The 25,481-nt window shown below is 35.0% G+C and overlaps 2 protein-coding genes and 1 pseudogene across 2 annotated transcripts; 1 reads left to right on the forward strand and 2 right to left on the reverse strand.

The window, feature by feature from the left end:
* The window catches only part of LOC141833116 (uncharacterized), a 15,512-nt pseudogene extending 3,721 nt beyond the window's left edge, over positions 1 to 11,791 (reverse strand).
* A 709-nt stretch (positions 11,792 to 12,500) lies between these two features.
* LOC141833276 (beta-glucosidase 16-like) lies at positions 12,501 to 15,144 on the forward strand. The gene is made up of 11 exons (XM_074720678.1): positions 12,501 to 12,563; positions 12,690 to 12,748; positions 12,831 to 12,906; positions 12,977 to 13,051; positions 13,140 to 13,227; positions 13,313 to 13,565; positions 13,713 to 13,828; positions 13,907 to 14,156; positions 14,243 to 14,345; positions 14,426 to 14,528; positions 14,764 to 15,144. The coding sequence occupies exons 2-11, from the start codon at positions 12,746 to 12,748 to the stop codon at positions 14,969 to 14,971; spliced, it is 1,275 nt and encodes a 424-aa protein (XP_074576779.1). The 5' UTR covers positions 12,501 to 12,563; positions 12,690 to 12,745; the 3' UTR covers positions 14,972 to 15,144.
* A 7,913-nt stretch (positions 15,145 to 23,057) lies between these two features.
* Positions 23,058 to 24,827, reverse strand: LOC141833117 (uncharacterized). Its single transcript, XM_074720500.1, has 3 exons — positions 24,538 to 24,827; positions 23,567 to 23,769; positions 23,058 to 23,443 (listed from the first exon to the last, which is right to left on the reverse strand). The coding sequence occupies exons 1-3, from the start codon at positions 24,825 to 24,827 to the stop codon at positions 23,058 to 23,060; spliced, it is 879 nt and encodes a 292-aa protein (XP_074576601.1).
* Between the last annotated feature and the right edge of the window lie 654 nt (positions 24,828 to 25,481).

A 25,481-nucleotide genomic window follows, 5' to 3' on the forward strand; every position in this document is an offset into this window, starting at 1 on the left:
CACACTTATGAATATCAAAATAAATGAGTTTAAGTGGTATTTCATTAAGTTGACATTTTAAAATGACTTTTTAAATGATTCTTTTTTTGAAATTTTCAAGTGCTATTATATCTTTAAAATTAAGACACTTTTAAAGTTAATATTGATATTTTATAATGGCATTATACAAATATCTGGAATATTAGAAGACCTAAGACGATATTATATTTCAATGTATTTTTCGATAATATTATCATAACTTCAGTATTACTAAAAATATACTATAAAGATATTTATGTGTGCTCTTCAAGAATATTATTCTAATAATATATTCGAGGAAGGGTATTTATGTATGACCTTAAAGAATATTATTCTAATAATATATTCGAGGAACTTTGTTGAATAATTTAGTTGCCTCCTAACTTTTACTCTCTTGTGTGTAGGTCAGCCATCACACTGTACAGCTTGGATTCTAGCTCCACTTCACTAAAAACCGAAGATTATAAATCACTCTTTTAATCTGTCACAGCTTTCATGTCTCTATGTTTTCAACGTCGTTGATGCTCTTTGCCCTTGAGTTCACCTTGTGTCATGCCTCCGATCAATTGAATGCACTAAGCTCCCCGAGCTTGCTTCGTGTCGTTCGATTGTCAATGCCTATGGTTCCACCATGCCATGAGCCTTTGAGCCATCAATCTTATGATCTTTATCGTATCTTCAACCATTTAATGCTCCTTCCCTTAAAATCTAATGTGTCACAACCTTCGAGCCATTGAACACAAACCAACTTGACCACGTCGAATCAATCAACTCTATGAGCTCCATGTGCACTATTCTAAATCTATGTACACATGTCAAAGCTAACTTAAACTTTTGGCAAATACATCAAACAACTTATCGAATTTGACCACTTGGGAGCATTGTTTCCCCAACAATATTTTCCTTTTTAATGTTTGGCAAATTACTTAATTAGGGAATAAAATAAATAGTAAACTAGGCGATCGAAACTCAAAGCTTTCCCTCAACTTAAGTTTCCCTCAATTTGGAACTCCATCCTAGAGTAAGCTACCATCGAAGCAATGCTTTATTTTTTGATTAGGGGTAAGATTTACTAATTTAAACATCTACACTTTTGCCACACATCAAACAATCATTAACTTGAGAAAACAAATACATGCATTTATGATATTAAAGATTATACGTATGGCGATCAAAACATGTAAACAAGTAAGCATATACACATCCATGTGTATCAAACATATCATAGTTTCTATTTTTTAAAAAGTCTAAACATTATATAAATATTCAATATAATCATGGAATACATGCGATCATACATGATACTACAACAACAACAACAATTAAATCTAATCCCACCAAGTGGGGTCAACTATGTGATCATGCATGATAGACAACTAGGAATAAGATGTACTCTTAAGAGTTGTCAACAATCAAACTACAACTATCTCAACACTTATGATTTCACAACTAGAATTCTAGGTGCCAATTATGAATCAAAATTCAATTTAAACATGTTAATTATGAAAATTTATCTAATGTGGTAAAAGGTGAAGATGTTCACCCTAGACACCCTTCAATGTCGGCCCCACAGCGATTTGAAGGAAATAAATCATGGAGACTGAGCGACCTCTTCAGGTGGGAGGGATTTTATTTCTTAAGGGATTATTTCCTAGGGATTCAATCATTGCTCTCATGTGGTAATCTACCACCCAAATACTAACTTGGCTATATTGGCGGGGCTATGAAAATTTATCTAAGCAAGATATCGAGGTATTTTATATGGTATAAAATCAACAATTTACCAAAATGGTCTTTAAAAACATCAAAATAGCATTTAATAAACTAGAATAATTCTATAATTTGTCATTTTAGTTGACTTAATTGCCCATCTTATCAATTATGTCGCTACTTTCGTCGACTGAATGTTGAAAGGTTTAATAATCTAAAATTGAAAACAAATTAAAATTAAAAAATTTGGGAAAATTTGCACGCATACATAACTGTCCTTTATTTTGAAACAAATACTTTTTCATGTAAAATCATCATAATATTGATTATTGGCATAAATTTAATAGTTGATTAAAAGTTTAATAGTTATATGTCCAGTCTAAGTGTCGTATAAACATTTAAGTGTGAATTACCTATTTATATTGATTTGACAACCGAATTTGTTTTTTATTCCATTTTCTTTATTGAGGACTTTTCCCTTCTTATCCTTTAAAACCAAGAAACTCTTCCGCAGGGCACACTACTCCTCAAGATTGACCTATAAGAAAATTTTCATTCTTAATTTTCATTAATCAAATCTGTTGATGTAGTTTGTCTCAAGAATTTTGATATTTAACAATGTGCCTAAGTTTGGTCAGTTTGATTAAAAAGTTGATTCAAACATGACATAATATTTGAATGTTAGTGAAATCTAGTCAAGTCAAAATTAATTAGATAATTAGCAAGGAAAGTCACTATAAAAATTTAGGCATTTTGGACGAAATTTGCGATGAATATAAAAAAAATTCGTTGCAAAACTATTTGGCGACGAAATTGGCGATGAAAAAATTTTTGTGGGTAATACCTCGTCGTCAAATTCTGCGATGAAAAAATATTTATTCATCGTCAATTTAACCATGAATTAAGTTTTTGTCACCAAATTCGTTGCAACTTTGCAACGAAAACTATTTTAGTTTTAAAATTCAGTAATTGTTAAATTGCAACGAAAAATATTTTTCGTCGCAAACTCTACGACGAAAACATATTTTCATCGCCAATTAGGGACGAAAAATTAGTCGTCGTAAATTGCCGATGAATGACTTTCGTTGGAAAATGGGCGAGATTTGCGACGAAGATTATTTTCGTCGCCAAATTAGCGACGAAACCCTTTATTGTCGCCAAATTGGCCACGAAAAAAATTGGCCACGAACATAGGTCTTTGTCGCCAATTTGGCGATGAAAAAAGAGTTTTGTCGCTAAAGTTTCGATATATAGTATTTTACGATAATTTTGTGACAATCGTCGTAAAATGCAAAATTATTTTCTAGCAACTGCCCGTTTCATTTTCCAACCATGTTTACATAAACCAACCTAACCCTTTTTCATTCTCCAACTTTACATATACACAATACTTAACAACAACATTCTAAAATAATCCACATTTACTAATCCAACATTATTCAAAACAAACAAACAATTCAACATTTAACATATCCAATATCATTCTAAACAAACAAATCATTACAACATCATATTCAACATCAATCTAAACAAACAAGTCATTCCAACATCATTCTAAACAAACAAGTCATTATATTACAAGTTAAAACAAACAAATTAAACATATCCAAATTAAAACATCTCATATCAAAGTCTCAACACGATGACCAGATACAAAAGATATCAACGTCCTCGATATCGTCTTCGGAAGATACTTTCTGCTCCACTTTCTGATCCATCCATATTTCTTCTTTTTTCCTACATCAGAAAACAAAACATAAAAAGTATCATTTTGTACAAATTAACTATAATATGTAAATATTTACTTCACCGTCATCCTTGATCTCACCAATCCTGTTTCAATCCAAAATAACAGTACTAATTAATAATAAAAAAATAAAAAATATATAAATGAAATGAAAAATATGGAGCAACACTAATTTTGAGAAAAATTAAAATTATACACAACTAGGCTTATAAAAAATCATCATCTCCATCATCACCAAAACCAGGAGGCTGACTTGGAGCGGAGCCTAACTAAATATGTCGCATTATAAATTCTATTGTCAGTGCATTTCTCTCATTTCTTCATTCCTTTGCAAAATTATGTTCTTTAAATTGGTAACCTCTTCAGTTAGACTTTTTATTTGTGCCCTTACTGCTGGTGGGGTGGAAGAAGATGTATTAGCAATTCGATGGGTTCTGTTAAAAAAACTCATTCCCAATATCCTTATCCCCCTTTGGATTCCCACTCGTCTCCAGTCAAATATTTAGATCATTCCCAACAGAGGGCTCAGATCCATCATTGTTATTACTAGCACTTGAACTTCTCTGTGCTAGTTCTAGTTAATCATATTTTTTATGTATTGTAAAACAAACACATTTAATAAGTTATATAGAATAGGTACATAACTATTAGAATCTAATTAAGTTATAAATTAAGATATACGTTTAATCCAAACCTTAATAGCTTTAATTCTATCCCAGCTCCAAGTCTTATCTTTCTTTTAAAATGTGTGGGTAAAATGTTTATACATAGTGACTCATTCCCAATTTCCTTAGTCTAAAAATACATTATTAGAGATAATGTAATAGTTTAAAATCAATTAATAACTTAGTGTTTATAAAAAATTTACCAATCTGTGTGTATGTTTATTAATGTTGATTGAGCCTTCCGCATATGTCACAGATGAGTCACTAGAATTATATGTTTGATTTGCTTTGTTCTGGTAACTACTTTGCTTACTCTCCTTGATTTGTCAAAAATCAACGATCTTATATAACCTAATTTTCTTTAGTGATGTTGGGTGACTTTTTTCCCTAGTCTTTGTATGATTGAATATATGCCGAATGTGATTCTCACATTTTTTCTTAAATATTCTCTTTATTTCCAATTTTTCAGATGGGTCCCAATTGAATGCCTGCTAAAATTAAAAAAATAATTGATTATATATTCATTTTATTTGATATATCAACTGAAAGAGATACATACCTTAAATTCATTCTACCATAACTCTTTTGTAGTGTTGGAGTGTTGGTATATGTCATTGAAGTTCCTTCTTACTGGCTATTCACTATTTTATTGATCTTGCGAATAACATGTACATAATTTTAAAATCTATCTTAAAATTTCAAACAAACATTGTTAAATAAACTACATAAGATAAAAAGAAAATATCTAGAAAATTGATAAGACAACCATTATGCAGGAAAACATATAATTAAAATGCTAAAGCAGTAGGCAATTTACACAAACCTGCTATAAAAGTAACAAAAATCATGACTAAAACATCACATATACTTTTTGCCATATAGCTTCCTAGTCACTAATGCTCCTCTTTTACCTACAGTTCAGTGATAACATCTTAAATATCAACTTGGAACACAAAAATATCAACCACTATAATAAGGTGGCATTAATTCTGATAACTTTACTAGCCAATGTAGGGGGAAGTAGCTTATATAGATCAAAATTATAAGGTGTATTAGTTGATAAATAACCCAACAAGGGTAACCAACTAAATCACTATATAATAAAGCAGCCACAAGTGCTTTACTATATGGGTTAGCTAATTGTTCATCCAGTAGATATCAAGATATAGGGAAACTTTACAAGACCATGGGAGTAGAACAACTACAAAGATGATTAAAAATATAAATGACCTCCAAAACGAATACAAATAGGGATCACAAAGGATAAATGTTACTTATGGTACAACACAAATATATTAGGCATGGAGATTATAAAAAAGTTAAGACCTTGTTTTTAGCTAAAATTAAGAATACTAAATTTTTAAATATTTACGAATTTTCGTGAGGGACTATATACTCTCGAGGATCTTGCAACTTAGCAGCGGACTATCTGGGAGAAGGGCCTGGAGACTGCAATGGCGATGAATCCAACGAAGGTACATGAGATGGTCCTGCCGAATCAGGGTGGGGCGTAGGTATAGTGCCAGGTGCTGAAACAGACTAGCTAGGAGTACTCCATCTATGACTACCATGTCAAAACTGTCAATTAAAATTGTTATGAGATAAAGTAATAAATATTTATTATATAATGAGGAATATAAAAAAACTTAACATATTTGTTAACAAATCAAAGTAGGTGCAAAATCAAACACGTAGATAATGTCACCTATAATGGCCTATAAGAAAAACTACAGTGCATTAACAGATAATCATCAATATTTGACAATAAGATAGTATATAGACAATTAAGTAAGCAACGAGTTATATAAATGTGCAAATTAAAACTAAATTTACTCATAAAAATACATTACCATTTTTTAAAGATCTCATTTTTTTATTATATAATAATATCAAAATCCTCATTTCTATTGGCATTCTCATCGTCGTCATCGTTATCGTCATCGTCATCAGATTCATTCTCATTAATTTCACTTGTATCAACATTTATCACTACTCCGCTGGGATCTCGTAATGTTGAAATAATATATTCCTCTGTCTGAAATGTATTCTTAACTTCCTCTTATTGATATACAATGTTTTCCCAATGTTCCTCAATCTTTTTCTGTACTTTAGTTTTATAAACAATCCATCAATCATTTTTGTCACATTTCAAACTAGGATACGAAGCAAAGAATACTTGAATCGCTTGTTGTGCCAACACAAATGATTCATATCTTTTATACAATCTCTTATGATTTATTTCAACCAAATTATACCGTGGATGCACCTTCATTCCTTGATAGGGTCAAACCAATGACACATAAACAAAATAACTTGTATTTATAGTTCGGAGTATTCTACTTCTATAATTTCATCGAGCAAATCATAAAAAGCATTATTTGCACCTCTATCATGATCTGATGACTGAACACATATCCCACTATTTATTGTAGTCTTTTCCATTCCATATTCTTAAGTATAAAAATTATATCCGTTTATAAAATATGCTAGCCAAATGCATATCAATGCTTTTGAACCCCAAGAAATATGAAATAGAAATTCCTGCTCAAAGTGAGTTTGATTATCATGAATCTATGTTTAAAAGTTTACATATGTATAAATCATAGTACAATTTAAATTGACTACTTACATATGATTTGAACCACGATGCAAATTCTTCGCAAAATCGATTAAAGTCTTGTGCCGATATTTCAGAATATAGGTTTTGAAAAATCTATAAAAAAAATAATTACAACACAAAGAATTTTCAATATAAGAAATTAAAAAAATATGAAATATATACTAACTCGAAATATGACATGACTTCTGGACAATTCAATAAAATATACGTCTGGGTTGCACGCTATTCTTGACCAGTTAAATATTTTTGCTTACATTGTCTACTTGGTCGACCAAGATATTTAAAAATTGAGAATGATTTCAAATTTAGATAAATAGGGTCCTCATCATTTCTTCTTGGTCTCCGTCTTTTGCTCTTAACGTGAGGATCAAAATAATATGATGCAAAAGTTGTTACTTCCTCTACAATGTATGCATTAATAATAGAGATTTCAACATGCGTTTTATTTTTTACTTTTTTCTTCAAATGATATAGGAATCCAATTATAATATAAGAAATTATATTAGATATCAAAAATATATAATAAGATTAATAAATTTTTATGCATTAATCGAAATTCAAAATTTTACCTCTCAAATGGATACATCCATCGAAAATGGACAAGACCTCAAACTTTGGTCTTATGTGGCAAGTGAGCAAAAAGATGTTCCATAGAATCAAAAAATGAAGGTCAAAATATCCTTTCTAAATTACACAAAATGATTGGAATATCTCTCTCTAAAATTTTCATGTGTGAATGTCTCAAAACTGTTGAGCAAATATCATAAAGGAAAATACTTAACTCCGAAATGACACCCCAAACAAAATTTAGTAAAAGTTCCTTAAAAGCAATAGGAATAAGTCTTTCTATGAATATATGACAGTCATGACTTTTCAAACCAATCAATTTGCATTCCTTTAAATCAACACATCTTCCAATATTAGAGACATAACCATCTGGAAATTTCGAAGATTTTAACCATTTATAAACAATATGTCTCTGATCCCTATTCAATGTATAAACTGCCTTTGACTTTGGTTCCCTACTAATTTCATCGATATTAAGAGTGGATCTTTTACAAAGGAGTCACATATCTTTTCTTGCATTCAGATTGTCTTTTATTTTTTCGGCAATATCCATCATTGTATTTATCATATTCAGATTGTCTTAATATGCATTACATTTAGATTATGATGAATTAAATGACTGTACCAATACGGTAAATTTCAAAATATACTCCGTTTAGTCTATTTATATGTACTTCCATATTTATAAGTTGTACTATGTGGATCTTCAATAACAGATGAAAAGTTAAGTATTCTATACTAAATCTGTTGACTTGTTAATCTCAATGGCGGATGTGTTTTTTCAACTATATTTTTAGTGAATTCTTTTTTATTCCTTCTAAATTTATAATTTGGTGGTAAAAATTATCTATGACAATCAAAATAACTCAGCTTCTTCTCATGTTTCAATTTGAATGATTTTGATCTCTCTATATATATTGGGCATCTTAAAATTTAAGCGGTATTCCATCTCGATAGCATGCTATAACTCAGAAAATCATTTATCGTCCAAAGTAGTGCAACCTTCATTACAAACATCTGATTAGTATGAACATCATATATAGTAAAACCATCATCCTGTAATTATTTCAACTCTACAATCAGTGGTTATATATAAACATCTATTAACTTCTTCGGATATTTCAAGTCAGACACAATGTTAAAAACATATACGGTGTTTTTATACACATCCTAGGTGGAAGATTATACGGAGTTAATATAATTGGTCAATAATAATTTTCTTCTTGATTTGCCAAATGGAGCAAATCTATCAACACATAGATCTAATCTTATGTTTTCAGTTTTCTTCGTAAATTCATGATATATTCTATCAAAAGTTTTCCACGTCTCTGCATCTGATGGATGACATATTAGACCTTCTGTTTGATGATTTGCATACCAAATCATGTGTTCAATAATCGCTTCTGATGCAGAGTCTTTGTAACCTAGGAGTTAAAGACAAATAAAATAATTGACTGTATGATTTATATTGTTGTTGACTTCTATTGGTTCTCTTGTACCTAGCTTGATTATAGAATTTACACACATCTGCATCTTAATCTTCTCTCTAATATATCATACAATCATCTCTGCAAACATCAATTCTTTCCATGGAAGATCTAATTTTTTCACAAATTTTTTCATACTATAAAAATCATTAGGCATTATATGATCACGCGGTAATACCTTTCTAATAAAGTGAATAAAATCATTAAAACAATCTTCAGACACATTATGCTCTATCTTGACGTTCAATAATTTTGCAGTGAGAGATAATTTAGTATGACTGTCACAACCAGACCATACAGGTTTATCTGCAGCACTCAACATTTTTTGAAATTTGAGATATGCCTCATTATTCATATTTTCATAAACACTTTGTTCTTCTACCCCTCCAATGGTGATGTATAAGTAGTAAACATTAGTTCTTCTGTTGGAAGACAACTAGAACTTGCAAAACTTGGTTCAGGAAAGAAATTATGACCCCTTGTATCAATTACCATCTTCTGGTATGAATTTAATTGATTATAATAACTTTGATCACCACTAACTGAGACTTGTATGTTTTTTTTTATAATTCTCATTAGATATAAACGGTTCACCATGACATGTTCAATTATAGTAATTCGGGGTAAGATCAAATCTACAAAGATGTTCACAAACTTTGTTAGACTGTAAAAATTTATCATTATGATATTTTCTACACGGACATCTTATTTTATCCCTATCCATAAACTCAATATTAATAGAAGCAAAATTCAAAAAATTTTCTAACCCAACAATAAACTCATCAGTTAATCCTCTACGTTCAGGTTTGCTCTTTTTATACATTCAACTTCTTTCTTTCTGCATTTTTTTGTTTTCAATTTATTAACATATTAAACAAAACTACTATATATAAAAGTTACTACTACCTTATTAACAACCATAACATAATTCAATAATGTTAAATTTTTATAATAATAAATAAAATTATACCTAAAGCATGTGAACCAAAATCGAGTGTATCCAAATGCTCACATCAAAATGAGATATGCACAAACAATATTACAAAGTCATTATCTAATAAAGACAATGAAAGATAAATCATTAGAAGAAGCTTGACTATCAGTCAATACATATGCTAAAAGTTCTTAAATAATATACTAAGTTTAATTGAATTTCTTGATAATGAGGTTGTAGAAGTTCCCTTGTAATCTTGTAATATTGTGTACTTGGTTGCAAATGTCATCTGTCTTACCTCATATGGATTATGATTCTAGTAAATTCTCAGCCAGCTAGTCTCTCTGCCAAAATACTATCCGGTCAACATCCTAGTTCATTAGCCAGATAGCCTTCCCAAGCTGCCGACCGACTGGCCAGTGAGGTCAACAGCCAGCTAGTGGGGTCAGCAGCCGGTCGGTCGGCCAGTGGAGTCAGCAAACGCCCCTAACCGCTCCCAACCCAATCGGCCGGCCTTAACCTCATCGTCGGCTCTCACCGAACCGGTCGTTGACCCTCACCCAACCGGCCGACCCTCACCGCCGGCCCTCACCATTGACAGGAGGAGGAGACCCTGGAGCACGTCTTTTTTCAGTGTGCGACTACTAGGCGCCTATTGGGATGGATTTCGGCGTGGTTACACATGCGGCCTGAGATGACCACGTACCGAAGTATGCTGAGGACATTTTGGTGGCAGCACAAGAGGACTTCCATCGCTACCTCGGCGCGACACATAGCCTTAGCTACACTGGTACATCACATATGAAGAGCTCGAAATTCCAACATGCACGAGGGGAGGCGACTGGATGAGGAGGCGCTCATTCGGAGGGTATAGACACATGTTTATAGAGCGCTAGGCATCTACACGGATCACGAGCTGCAGCGGGAGTATGCTATGGTGGAGCGCGACGTATTTTGGGACGAGCTCCATGCTGTACATTTAGGAGTACACCTTATCATGTATATATTACCATCTACATACGCACATACTTATAGGAGTTGTTCATTGTACCAATGCATATGTAGGAGCATGCCTCATTATGTATTCACCTTTATATCCACATACTTGCATGGATCGTGCATTGTCCTAGCGCATGTGTAGGAAGAGGACTCATTATGTATTCATATTTGCATCCACATACATTCATATTTGCATTTGCATACATACCCTCATTATAAAAAAAAATTGTGGTGCATGGATCCACCTTCATTGATCCATCTAGTCTGCAGCAAACGGCTCGCGGTAAAGATGTTCCAAATCCGTTGATGGCTGAGGCTTTGCCAAAAAGCCTATGAGGGTGAATAGGCCCACTGACATGGCCTATCTAGTCCGTAGCAAACGGCTACGGTAAAGACACATCAAATCCGTTTATAGTTGGTCACTTGCTAAAAGTGTGCAGATCTTGGGGCTTCTTATGCTAGAGGAGCTAGACAGGAGCTGCATGGATCATGGACACTAGTTCGAGGGGGCGACTGGAGGAGATGATGGACAGTGGACCAGTGGTTGGAGACAGAGTGACGGCTAGCGGAGCTGGTCGAGTGACAGCAAGAGGAGATGGTGGGCAATGGACTTGCAGTCAGAGACACATACGACTGCTGGGATGCTAGCGGAGATGGTGGAGTGATGGTTGGAGGCGTTGGCAAACAGTGGACTGGTGGTCGGAGACACATGCGGCTGCTGGGATGACGGTGGATGGTGGACAGGCGGCTAGGCACACACAAGGCTACTGGGATGACGATGAGTGGTGGATGATGTCGTTGATCGCTGACCAGGGTGATCTTTAGGATGACACTTGTGGCACTTGGAGGACAGACGACAGTGCTGGGCACCTGTATGGTTGATGCTGATCACTGATGATGATGGCATGTGGGGCGTGGGCCTGCATCATGATAGAGTGAGAGACATAGTGATAGTGATGATATTCATGTGAGCACATGTACAATATACCTTTGGCAGCTGATCAGATCTGACAGTTCGTCGGACATGACATGAGCCGGCGTCATTGGTGCTTTTGTATTACTGTGCATTTTTCTTGATGATATATATTTACCCTTCATAAAAAAAAAAAAATCAAACTCCAATCCAAGCCATAGTTAACCTTGATCAGAAACCAATTTCACCAATAGTTACCACTAATGCTTACTGAAGAGGATGCATGAAGATGTTGATAACTCATCAAAGTCAAGTTGTACTTGGCATGGGAATGATGCAGTTTAAATTAGAAAATTTTAATTTACAATTTTTAAAATAGAGGTTTATAAGATATAAAGTTGTAAGTTTTGTTTTAAAGTAGTTAAGTAAAAAGCAGAAAATATATAGTGGAGGGATAAGCTATTTTAAGAATTGATATTTTGTTTATCAAGTAATTAAGGAATAGGTTATTTCATTTCTAGCTTTTAGGAGAATAGGTCAATGCTAGGAACTTTGAGGTGACACTAACCCCTTTGTTTTCATATTCTTGGGTTTAATAATCTCTGTGTGCAATCTATTTTTGTGCTGTGTTAGTCTTGATATTCATCCTTCTTTGAAAAAATATTTTATTTCAAGTCTAGACTTTCTACTCAAAACCTTGATTTTATCTTCAATTCTAATTCCGTCTTCTTTACCTCTTCCCTTGAACAATTTATAGATTCTATGATGTACCAAGGAAATCCTATCATAGCATATTCTTTATTACCCAAGTGGTTTTTTTTATTGTTCCCTTTTAGATTGAAGGTGCATGTTCCGAAGGTAACAAAAGTTTGAGCAATTGGGATGTCTTCACACATGTACCAGGTAATCAAAGCTATTAGAAAGATGGACTCCAAAGTCCTTATTTATTATGGTGAAAATACAGATCCTTATTTGGTTCATTTATGGTTGTTCTCTCGAACCTCTAATGAAAATCCTTTGCATTATCAGGAAACATTGAAGATGGGGGAAACGGTGACATTACTGATGACCACTATCATCGGTTCATGGTAAATGATTGCACCATATATCATTATAGCTATATGATCATTTTAAAGATAACCAGTTCATTGCCTCAACATGTTCGAACAGGAAGATATTAACTTAATGCAAGAACTTGGGGTTAACTCCTACAGATTTTCCATCTCATGGTCAAGAATTCTTCCAAGTGAGTTTAGTTGTTCAATTGGTCTGTCAAAGATTTGACACATTTATTAGGAACTTTTCCTTGTTTATAGGAGGTCAATTTGGCGATGTAAACACAGTGGGTATACAATTCTACAATGGGCTTATTGATGCCCTTTTGCGCAAAGGCAAGTATATCTTTTGGTACTAAAACTGAATTAGATCATAATTTACACCTTGCATGAACACAGATTGTACCTATTACTCGCTAAACAGGAATTCAACCATTTGTGACACTCAACCATTTTGATATACCTCAAGAACTTGAATATAGATATGGTTCATGGTTGAGTACACATATACAGTAAGTTCACACATAACACCTTGGCATGCTGCAAACTTAATCTGAGTTATCCTTCAATGGTCTTAGTCTGACTTCTACTTTTCAGAGAAGATTTCGGCTACTTTGCAGACGTATGCTTTAGGGAATTCGGAGATAGAGTGAAGCTTTGGTCAACACTCAATGAACCAAACCTTTTTGCGAGATTTGCTTATCGAGATGGAAAGTTTCCACCAGGTCATTGTTCAGAACCATATGGAAATTGCCATACTGGAGATTCGAAAACAGAACCATATAGAGCCGTCCATAATATGATCTTGTCGCATGCAGTTGCAGTTGATATCTATAGGAAAAAATATCAGGTGGCATTTTTCTCACAAATATGTTTCTGAAGAATTTCTTTATCTACATGTTCTGTCACCATAAAGTCAATGCGAACAAAAATGCACACTCAAATGAGTGTCATTTTCACACCCACAGCAAATAACTTGATGCAAATCCTTTTGAAGGTCAAACAAGGTGGTTCCATTGGAATCGTTGTCACCTCAAAATGGTACGAGCCATTGACAAATTCAACAGATGATTGCGTAGCAACTGAACGAGCTTTATCTTTTGAAGTCCTATGGTACTTTTTATCTTTTGAAAATTTACATTTTTGGTATAGCAGTGCTTTTGTTTAACTTTAAAGTTCCTGTATTTGCAGGATTTTAGATCCCATACTGCCCGGTGCTTATCCCCAGTCAATGGTTGAAATCCTTGGTTCTAGATTGCCTTCCTTCACCTTGGAAGAAAAGAAACTAATGCAGAGCAAATTGGACTTCATTGGAATCAACCATTACGCGAGCAATTATGTCAAGGATTGCATGTTCTCTTCGTGCGATTTGAATGGCTATGACTTTGATGCATTATTACTCAAAACTGGATATAGAAATGGGATCCTGATTGGAGATCCTGTATGTGTGCCACAACTGAGTTTCGTTTTTCCATACACACACACACACATACACAATAATCTTACTGAGTCCATTTTGCCTTGCAGACCGCTATGCCTACATGTTATGTTGTTCCCCGTGGAATCGAAAATCTGGTCCTGCATTTCAAGGAAAGATATAAAAACATTCCTATGTACATCACAGAAAATGGTAAGCAACATACAGCATTTAGAAGTGGAAAATGAATGCATTCATTGATACTGATTTGAGGCTTGGTTTATTCTCGCAAGGCTATGCACAAGAAAGCAAAGGTACACATGAGGAATTGCTCAATGACACACAGAGGGTCAAATTTATGAGCTCCCACCTCAAGTTTTTGCACTCAGCCATGAGGTACTCATTGAAACCAGAAAATTACTATAATGTTTAACTTGCAATGTCACATGTGTCTGCAAAATAAATCTCGCAAAACTACTAAACACTGTTAAGACATACAAAATGTGTTCAGATTTATCATGTCTTCGATGCATGTGTACTAGGATTCTCAAAATAAACCTAACATATACAATGTGTTGTTGTGATGGTACTCGAAGAGAAGAAGATGATGAACTTGGCTAACAATGTGCAGGAAGGGAGCTGATGTAAGGGGCTACTTTTGTTGGTCTCTTCTCGACAATTTTGAGTGGGCACATGGTTATACTATCAAATTCGGGCTCTATCATGTCGACTTCCAGACGCTGCGAAGAACAGGAAAGCTGTCTGCTAACTGGTACAAGAAATTTCTCAGTAGTGAAAAGCTACAAACGAAGACCAAAACACTGGGATTTGAGGTTTAACTACCGTCTCCATATTGGATTGTGTAGATTCTCTCAGGAAAAATACATGCAACCAAATGATTTAAGCATTTCAATTTTCCACTCAAATTCTTATGCTACTGCCAAATGATTTAAATCCCACTTATTCCATTTGTAACTTTCTTTGTTATGTCAAATATCAATAAACCAATCCAGAGCCATTGTATAATTTTAAAAATTTCTAACATTGTTTGTTGTATTTGATTCCAAATATCTAGCTATCCCGTTCATATAAAAGTGGTGTCCAAGTTTTAAAACTTGAATGACATTTCAAAATTTACATTTAACTAACTTACAACAGCATTAATTTTATATATAGCTAGAGACATAGCTAATATAATAATATTAAATTAATTTTAATGATTTTGATAAGTTTTGTAATTTTAATAATTCGACAAAGAGTATTTTGATGTAATAATATTTTTATTATAATTTTAATTAAGTTGAATTAATTTTAATATAATTATCCTGCTACAACTTGCTTCACTTTGTAACAACAATAATCATAGCTACTACCATAGTTGCTCATTTTGAGTGATTTTAATTAAGTTTAAGTGATTTTGATTAACTTTAAGTAATTTTAATAAATTGATAAAAATCAACTTTGAGTAATTTTAATAAGTTGATAAAAAAATATTTTGATATAATAGTTCTCTATACGTAGTAATTTTTATTAGGTTGGACTAAAAAGGAAAAGTTGAGCATGTTTACGTTAACACGGTGTAGTAAAAATGACCATAGTTACTACGCGTTGTGGTAGATATGGAAGAAAATTCTTGAATAGTCATTATAATAGTATTAGAATAAAAGTATTTTTAAAATAAAAATATGATGAGATATTATTTTAATATATATATATATATATATAAATATTTTTTGATAAAAAATAATATATATTTTATAAATTGAGAATAATAAATTGATAATATAAATTGAGAATAATAAATTTTTAAATGAATAAAATAAAAATTTAAAAAAAAAAAAGAGAGATAAACTTTTGAGAGAAAAAGGAGTATAATAGAAATGTGCTGTATGATTTTGTCATTAGGAAAATTAAGTATGTAAAATAAGAAATTCCAAAACCTAGTAGGTTAAGTTCAGGATCCTAAAAAAAAATAGCCTACTTTCATTTTTTTTTTCACCCTTTAGATTTTTTTTTATTAATGGGGTACATTAATTAAAAACATCTTTCATGAAAGACCTTTGCACATGATGCAGGCTAAGGTGTATGCATGGTGTGACTTGGCTTGGCACATGCACACACATAAAGTTAGACCTGGTCACATGAACAAGCGTGATAGGGCAGGGAAGCCAGATCTGGCGCAGGTGTAAATAGCCACCCAACTTCTCAAGTCTCTCATTATTAGCAAGCAGTTTAATTAGCTGTCATATATCGATATTTTTTTAAAATAGTCTAAATATTTAATTTTTATGATGTGATTAATTTTAAAAATGATTCATCAAAATTTATAAATTTTTTTATCGATTATTAAAGTAAATTAAAAAGTACATATGAAAATATATTTATAAATAAAGTTATAAAAGACAAATATAAACGTTTAATTTTAAAGTTAAGATTAAATTATTGGATGATTGTACAGTGTGATAGAGAGGAGAATGTGATAGAGAAATCTAAAAGTAAATAAATAAATTATTCTTATAAAATATAAAAATTAAGAGAATTAGAAATATGCAACAGACATATTAAACATGAATAAAAGAAATTAACAAATTATTTAAGGATTAATTTATTCATGCATATAAGTAATTATTAAAAACAGTGGAAAAGTTAATTACCAGACCACCCGAACAATAATCATGCTCGATAGATACTATCAAATCAAATCAAGAAGAAAATGTGATAGAAAAATAAAATTATATAAAAGAACATCGACATCTACCAGTTAAATCAACAACTTACTGTTCCATATTTCTGTCTGACATAATGTTACATTAAAGATTGCACCATTTGTTAAAAGAATGTAAACAACACGAGGACCATGCTTAGAAAAAGACATTATTTTTTATAATAAATCTTGAAAATAAATATCATATTGTTAGCACACCAAGGAGAAAAAAAAAATACAATAATAATAAAAAATATTTAGTCAGAGAATGAAAATAAATGAAATAATATGAAATACTTAAAAAGCTAATCACTAAGTTGCAATGAAGGATGTTAGGATTATCTCATTTCTTAAATTTATTTGATAGATAAAATATGAAATTGAATCATCTATGTTAAAATTAATTGATGTAAATTAGATATTTAATTTAAAAAAGTTGTTTTCAACTTCCCTACTCGAATATAAGAAAGATTACGAAATATAAAGATAAAATGATGAAACATAAAGATAGGTGTAGGAAGAAAACCACCAACCACCAATCAGTATAACAAGTTTTCATTTAAAACATACTTAATATAATAACAAATAGAAACAAAACACTCAACGTAACGTGACAAAAAATGAACACTTTTTGACCTGACAAAAAAAATTATCAAAATATCCAAATTTATTCTGATTTCAAAATCAGACTATAAGATTTCTAAACCGGATTAAAAAATCTCAGATACTTTTCGTGATAAAGAAAAACAGTAAACAAGTTTTGATAAAACAAAAAAAAAAAAAGAATTAGCAAAGCATACATAGATTTTACAATCATATGACCAGAGAAATACCAAAATAATTCAATCTACTTGCTTTCTTGGAGGTGTTCTTTGTTGGTGTAATCAACATTCAAAATTTCAATATTTGACAATATATTTGTGTCTGATCAAAATTGATTAAGGGTTAATCTAAACAGGATTAGATATTCAGAAGTAAGTAAATAAGAAGCTCAAGTAGATCAAGGTTAGTCAAATACTTGACAGTTTAATTAGAAGTCTAGTCAGATCAAGGTTGATCGAATGATTAACAAAAGGAAAGTCTAGATATGATCAAGGTTAATCAAATGTCTAATAAAGGTAAAGTCCAAGCAGATCAAGGTTAATCAGATGTCTAATAAAGAAAAAGTTCAAGCAGGTCAATAATCACTAGATGTTCAATAAGTAACAAGTTCAAGCAAGTCAAGGTGACCGAATGTTTGGTATAGGGAAAACCCAAGGAGAGTGAATTCTAGGTAAAAGTCTTGGAGGAGTAAACTCCGAGTAAAGAAAAAAAAATCCTAGGAGAGTGAATCTTAGGTAGAAGTATTGGGGGAGTGAACTTCGACCAAGAGGTAAGCTTGTAGATTGGGTAGACTAAGGTTTGTTTGTTTGTTTGTGTTTTGTATGGTTGTTTTACAGGAATATGGAGCTGGAAGCAAAACAAAGAGCAAACAAATGCAATTGTACAATGCTGGACCAAGTTTGGAGTGAATCAGACTTAACACTATAAAAAATTGATAAATTTGGGATGAATATTAGCGACGAAAAATATTCATCACAAATTAGCAACAAATTTAGTGACGAAATACATTTTCGTCATCGATTTATGATAAAATTTATGACAAAAATAAATTTATTACAGAATTAGTAACATATTAAATTCGTCACAAACTTCATTGTGAAAAATATTTTTATCGCCAAATTCATCGTCAATTTGAGACGAAATATGTTTCATCGCTAATTTGAGATGAATAAAATATTCATCGCAAATTTAGCGATGAAAAACAAATTCATTGGTAATTCGGCGGTGAAAGAATTATTCGTCACAATGCGCGATGAAATATTAATTTGTCGCATTTAAATTGGCGACGAATTGTATTTTCATTGCCAATTCAATGACGAAACCTTTTTTCATCGCCAATTTGGTGATGAAAATATAATTCGTTGCCAATTTGGCGACGAAAAGTTAATATCATCGCCAAATTGGTCGATGAAAATACGATTCGTCACCAATTTGACGACGAATTTGGTGACGAACGTGGATTCGCCGCCAAATTTAGGGCATAACCCTAGATCCCGATTTCTTTCTTTCTTTCTCTCCCTTTGTGCGTAGCTCCTCATACGCCGTCGTTGCCTCTCTACTGCCGGTGTTGGATATCTCCAACGAGCGAAGGCTGTGGTATAGTTCTAGTATTCTCCCTCTCCCTCTCCTCTCCCTCTCTCGTCTCTCCCGTCGAGATCTCTCCCCCTCCCCACACGGCGCCGGTGGTCCACCATGGGCTAGGGGCCAGGGTTCGCTCCCGCTGGCCAAGGGCCATGGGTCGCAGGCTGACGGCAGCTGGCTAAGGGCCGCGGGCCGCGACCCGACGACCCCTGGCCAGCCCAGCCGCTACCGAGGCCCACGACCGCTTGCTAGGGGCCACAAGTAGTAGCTTGACGGTCATTGGCTAGGGGTCGCAGGTAGTAGCTTGACGGTCGTTGGCTAGGGGTTGTAGGCAAATAGCTCGCTGGCCAGGGGTCGGCGGTCGACGGCCGTTGGCCAGGGGCTACTGATTGCTGTCAATGTTCATCGCTAGTCACGGTCGGTGGTCGCCGCTGGCTATTGGCTACGGTCGGTGGTCGCTGGTTGTAAGCTTGACTGTTTGGTTGATTGTGAGCTTGTCTATTTACGAGCTCATCTCTTGCCGTGAGCTTTGCTAGCTTGGAACTAATTAAGCCCTGAGTAGTTTTAAGACTTTTATTTTTTGTGATATTAATTTAGTTTACTAAAAGTATTTGTTTGTGCGTATTTTATTTAATTATTGATTTTATAATGTTGTTTGTGCAGGTCTATAATTTGCGTGGACTTAAAGTAATTAGAAAGATATTCATCTTTGTTCACCGACTTTAGGTATAATTACAATTATAGTTATTTTTGGATAGTAAAAAATATTTAGATATAACAGTGGTTATTTGAATGTTTGTTATTCCAATTTAGTAGGAATTAATTATGTTTATGTAATTGATGAGGTCTATACTAGTTTTTATTTGTAGTAGATAAAAGTTATTCCAATTTAATAGAATTAATTATATTTAATGTTTTAAAATTTTTAGGTTCAGCAAAAATACAGAAAGGAAGAAGTTGGATGTATAAAATGAACTTACTTGAACGTAGGGGTTTAACTAATGAGTTAATTATTAGGTTAGAATAATTTTTGAATTTTGCTTCTAGTAATGTTGAGTTTATGGATGAAGATAAGATAAGATGTCTGTTCAAAAATTGTCACAATGAAAGATTTTTATAATGTGATAAAGTTCGAGAACATTTTTGTAGACTTAGTTTCACCCTCAATTACTATAATTGGACTTGTTATAGTAAACCGTTCATATCTGATGAGGATTATGGACAAAACATACAAGTCTTAGTTAGTGAGGATTAGAGTTATTATGATCAATTAAGTCCATATCAGAGGATGATAATTGATGCAATATGTCAGATTTCATTGCCAAGAAGGCCCCTGTCTCGCCACGACCTAGAAGCCAATTTTTGAAATATGGACTTAATCAACTGACGATTAAACCTAAATCTAACACAAGGTCAAACACTCAATAGAACTTAACAATTAAAATTAATAAAGATAAAATTGATAAATCATCTCACCAAACCCTTAAGGCAACTCTTGTATGTCATGTACTGAGGCACTTAGAATGAGTGAGATGATAAAGACAATTAAAGTACAAAGTTTTAAAAAAATATTTTTTTAAAAATTATTATACTATTTTCTAAAAACTATTTTTAAAAATTTTAATAATTACTTAAAATACATGTTTGTTGTGTGTATCTATACTATAGTTTTTAAAATATTATATATTTAAAAAGTGGTTGACCAGCATTTAGACACAGAACCTTTAGGTCAATATTAGGTCTAGAACCCTAAGATACATAGTCAGAAAATTCTTATGGTTAACAAGGATGTCCTAAAAGAATGTCTAGTTGAGGGAGAGAGGATTCTTGAATGATCTTATTTTCAAAAGACCTATTAAACATTGTTTGAAAATTTTATTTTGAAAATATTTTTTTGAAAACTCATATTTTTCAAAATGTTTTAAAAATTATCCTTTTAACTTGGAATACCCCTTAAGACACATAGGGATATTGTCTTTTGGTCAACAAGGAGCCCTAAAAGAGTGTAAGATTTAGGGGAGTCCAAACTTAAAAGTTTAATTAAAAATTATAATTTTAAATTTTTTAAAAAATCATAAGTTATTGCTCTTGACTTGGATTAACCTCTAAGATACTTAAGGAGCTTGGCTTGTGGGTAACAAGGAGCCCTAAAGAAGTGTTAGATTAAGGGGAAGTTCCAAAATTAATAGAGCAAAACTATTTTAAAATTTATTTTTTATAAATAATTAAAAAATATTTGAAAACTATTTTAAAATTATGTTTCAAAATTATTTTAGAATTATTCTTTTAATTTGGATCAAACTCTCAGACACATATAGGGAGGTTGCTTTGTAGTTAATAAAGAGCCCTAAGGACATGTCAAGTAAAGGATAATATTTTGATTTTAAAAAATAATAAATAGTTATCAAAATTCATCTACTTTGAAATATCTGATAAACACATTTCAAAACTTATGTTTGAAAAACTCTTTCAAAAAATATGTTTTAAAACTTGCTTTGAAAATCTTTAAAAACCCCATATGAAAAGCACATTTCAAAAGTTATTTTGAATTTTTTTTTGAAAAATTTACTTTGAAATCTTCTATGATCTTTCAAGAACTGTTAAAACTAAGTTGTGACCATATGACATACCCTAATTATTGGTGTAATATAACAAATTTTTGATGTATGAAAAGGGGAAGAAGGGACTTAAGTTTAAAAAATCTAGATTTCTCCCAGATTATTAAACCCTGATCTAATGTTAAACTTAAGAAATTGTCAAACATTAAAAAGGGGGAGATTGTTGATGCAAGGAGAACTAGTATGTCTCTAGAGTTTCGATATTTGACAATACACCTAGGTCTGGTTGTTTTGATCAAGGCTTGATCCAAACATAATCGAATGTTTGGATGTAAGTGAAGTCTAGTCAGGTCAAGGTTGACCAGAAGACTAGCAAGAAGTCCTAGTCGATTAGATCCGGCAAGGAGAAGTTCTAGTTGAAACTAGGTAGGAAAAGTTCTAGTTGGAGGCTAAGTCCTAGTTGGAGGTTAGGCAGAGAAAGTCTTGATGTACAAGATTAGGCAAGGAAGGCTTAGTTTGGAGGGCTAGGCAAGGAAGTCCTTATAGGATCGATTAGATGCGCTAGAGAGGGGGTGAATAGCGCTTCTTTACATTTTTACTCTTTTTACGAAAAACTAAATTAGAGCGTGCAACGGAAAAGTATAACAAGAATAAACACACTTTGTTTTACTCGGTTCACAGCCACAGGTTGTTACTATAAGACCCATGATTAATGATTATTTCTGATGGGCAATCCACTAAATAACTCCCTTCTTACGAAAGGGAGTTTATCACTTTACAAAATCAATTAGGATCGGTAACACGTATACCAACCTAAAATTTTAAGTACAAAAGCAAAAATTAAGTTATCGACAGAGTAGTAATGAATATGCAGAATTTGGTGCAACTTCTCGACATGATGACAATGTTTCGGATGGAAGAATTTCCTATAGACGGTCATCATTGAGGCGCATTCAGATGTATTTAGGGTTCCCCCTTGAGGCTGCTTATATGGACTGATCCGAGCGCCTAGACGTTTGTCCGGGTTGGCTTCGATCCCCTTCTCGGTCACTATGTAACCGAGAAACTTCCCCACGCGGACTCCGAATAGGCACTTGGCCGAATTCAACTTAAGGCTGTATCAGCGCAAGGTGTTGCAGGTTTCTTCTATGTCAGCGATGAGAGAGCCTCCCTGCTCTGACTTAATCAGTATGTCATCCACGTACACTTCAATATTACGGCCTTGTTAGTGGTGGAAGATTTTATCCATCAGCCGTTGGTAAGTGGCTCCTGCGTTCTTTAGTCCGAATGACATAACAATATAACAAAAGGTTCCGTCTACTGTTATAAAACTGACCTTATCTTGGTCGTCTACAGAAAGAGGGATTTGGTAATACCCTTGATAAGCGTCAAGCATACATATGCATTCACATCCGGAGGTTGAGTCGACCAGCTGATCGATCCTCGATAGTGGGTAGCAGTCCTTCGGGCAGGCCTTGTTCAAGTCTCAGAAATCCACGCATACCCGCCACTTGTTGTCTGGCTCGGCACCAACACTACATTAGATAGCCATGTAGGAAAGTGCACCTCCTTGATGTGTCCGGCTTTCAGCAGCTTCTGCACCTCCTCTCGAATTACTTTGTTCTGCTCTAGGTCGAAGTGTCGTCGCTTCTGCTTGATGGGGCGAGCTCCCGGAAGGACATTAAGGCGGTGGACGGAGATAGAAGGGGAAACTCCCGTGAGATCGGTCGGAGTCCAAGCGAAGACGTCTTGATTTCGGAGAAGGCAGGCGGCAAGTTCTAGCTTTAGCTTAGCGGGCAATTCAGCGGCTACTTGGACGGTTGTCTCAGGGCGGTCGGGGCAGACTTGCAACAACTCCTTCTCGGCTGAAGTGCGGGGATTCGACACTTCTTAAACTGCGTGCACTTTTGCTCATTGAGTTCGCCGAGCCTTTCTGGCCTCGGTCCGGACCGCATCTACATAGCAGCGCCGCGCGGTCATCTGGTTACCTCGCGCTTCGCCGACTAAGTCTCCCTCCGAGAACTTGATCTTCTGATGGTACGTAGAGACGACAGCTGAAAAGGCCCTGAGTGTTGGCTGACCCAGGATCATGTTGTAGGAAGAGGGCGCATCCACTATAGTGAAGAAGGAGTACCGTGTCCTCCGAGCTGGTTCCTCGCCGAGGGAGATGGCGAGGCGGATTTTGTAGGGTCTAAAAAATGTCCACATCTCCACAATGACATGATATTGTCCACTTTGGGCCTAAGCCCTCATGGTTTTATTCTTGGGCTCTCCCCAAAAGGCCTCATGCCAATGGAGATACTTTTCATCCCTTTAAACTCATGATCTTTCCCATGTGTTTTAGATGTGGGACTATGTTTGCACCCTTGCAACCCAACAATCCCCCCCTCAAACAAAGGACCACTGGAAGCTCCTCTACCATTTCTCATGGTCCGGCTGCCATTTCTCATGGTCCGGCTGCCATGTCCCTCATGGTCCGACTGTCATTTCTCATGGTCCGGCTTCCATGTCCCTCATGGTCCGGCTGCCATGTCCCTCATGGTCCGGCTGCCATTTCTCATGGTCCGGCTGCTATGTCCCTCATGGTCCGGCTGCCATGTCCCTCATGGTCCGAGCCTCCCCTACTTCCTTTGTTTAAGGTTCAACCCACATGGTTAGATTCGGATCATGGCTCATCCGGCGATTAGTCCGGTGAAGAGCGACCTCGCTCTGATACCAATTGTGGGGTCTAAAGAATGTCCACATCTCCACAATGACATGATATTGTCCACTTTGGGCCTAAGCCCTCATGGTTTTGTTCTTGGGCTCTCCCCAAAAGGCCTCATGCCAATGGAGATACTTTTCATCCCTTTAAACCCATGATCTTTCCCATGTGTTTTAGATGTGGGACTATGTTTGCACCCTTGCAACCCAACAGATTTGTCCAAGGGGGCGCACTTTGTTCCCCATGAAGCCATACAAGGAGGTGGCCATCGACTCCAGATCAGCTTCATCGATTTGCATCTGATCGAAGGCCTTCTTGAAGATGATATTGACGGAGCTGCCGGTGTCGACGAACACTCGGGAGATGTCATAGTTGGCGATGGTAGCCTTTATGACCAGAGCGTCGTCATGGGGGGTTTCCACCCCCTCTAAGTCTTGCGGCTCAAAACCCATGGTGGGGTCGTTCCCCCTGCTGCCTCCACCAATGCCGCATACTTCTAACTGCCGTCTGTGGGCCTTTCTGGTCCGGTTAGAGTCTCCATCCATAGCGCCTCCTGTAATCATATGAATGCTGCCGGGGGGGGGGGGGGGGGGGGGGGGGGGTTGTCTTGATTGCCGACTCGGGGGGTCACGAGGGCAGGGTCCCTGACTACGGTCACCTTCATTCCGAGTGGGGGGAGTTAGCTCCCTCGGAAAGCGGTGGCGCTTGTAGGTGGCTCGAGGAGAACGTGGCGGGGATGGCGGAGCGACCTGATTATTGATCTCCCTCCGAGGTTGGGGGCAGGTGCAGCCTTCCTAGTGCGCTGTTCTTCTGCTTCCCGGAGGACTCGGGCATACTGATGGCAGTCTCGAGTGTCGTGACTCCGCGTCCGATGATATGCGCAAAAACGGGGCAACCACCGTGAAGGCCCCGAAGGCTGAGTGGGTCGGGAGTCTACTGCTTGTATGTGTAGGGTCTAAAGAATGTTCGTATCTCCACAATGGCAAACAGTATGACACGAGGGCCAGATTCTGGTATGATCGGACGCTCCAGCTTCGGCTTCCGGAGTAGTTGAGGTAAAGGGCAACGTTCACTTCGATCGGCCGGAGCAGGTTGCCGACTTGGACCTCCGTGAGGCTGGGAGTCAGAATCTATGTGCCGAGCCGATTGAGCTTCCTCCACGTGTATGTACTTGTATGCTCGAGTCAGCAGCATATCGA

Source organism: Curcuma longa, chromosome 8 (genome assembly GCF_044706935.1).
Source record: "Curcuma longa cultivar G26 ecotype Majalengka, Jawa Barat chromosome 8, ITB_CL_G26_1.1, whole genome shotgun sequence".
In the NCBI taxonomy this organism is placed as follows: domain Eukaryota; kingdom Viridiplantae; phylum Streptophyta; class Magnoliopsida; order Zingiberales; family Zingiberaceae; genus Curcuma; species Curcuma longa.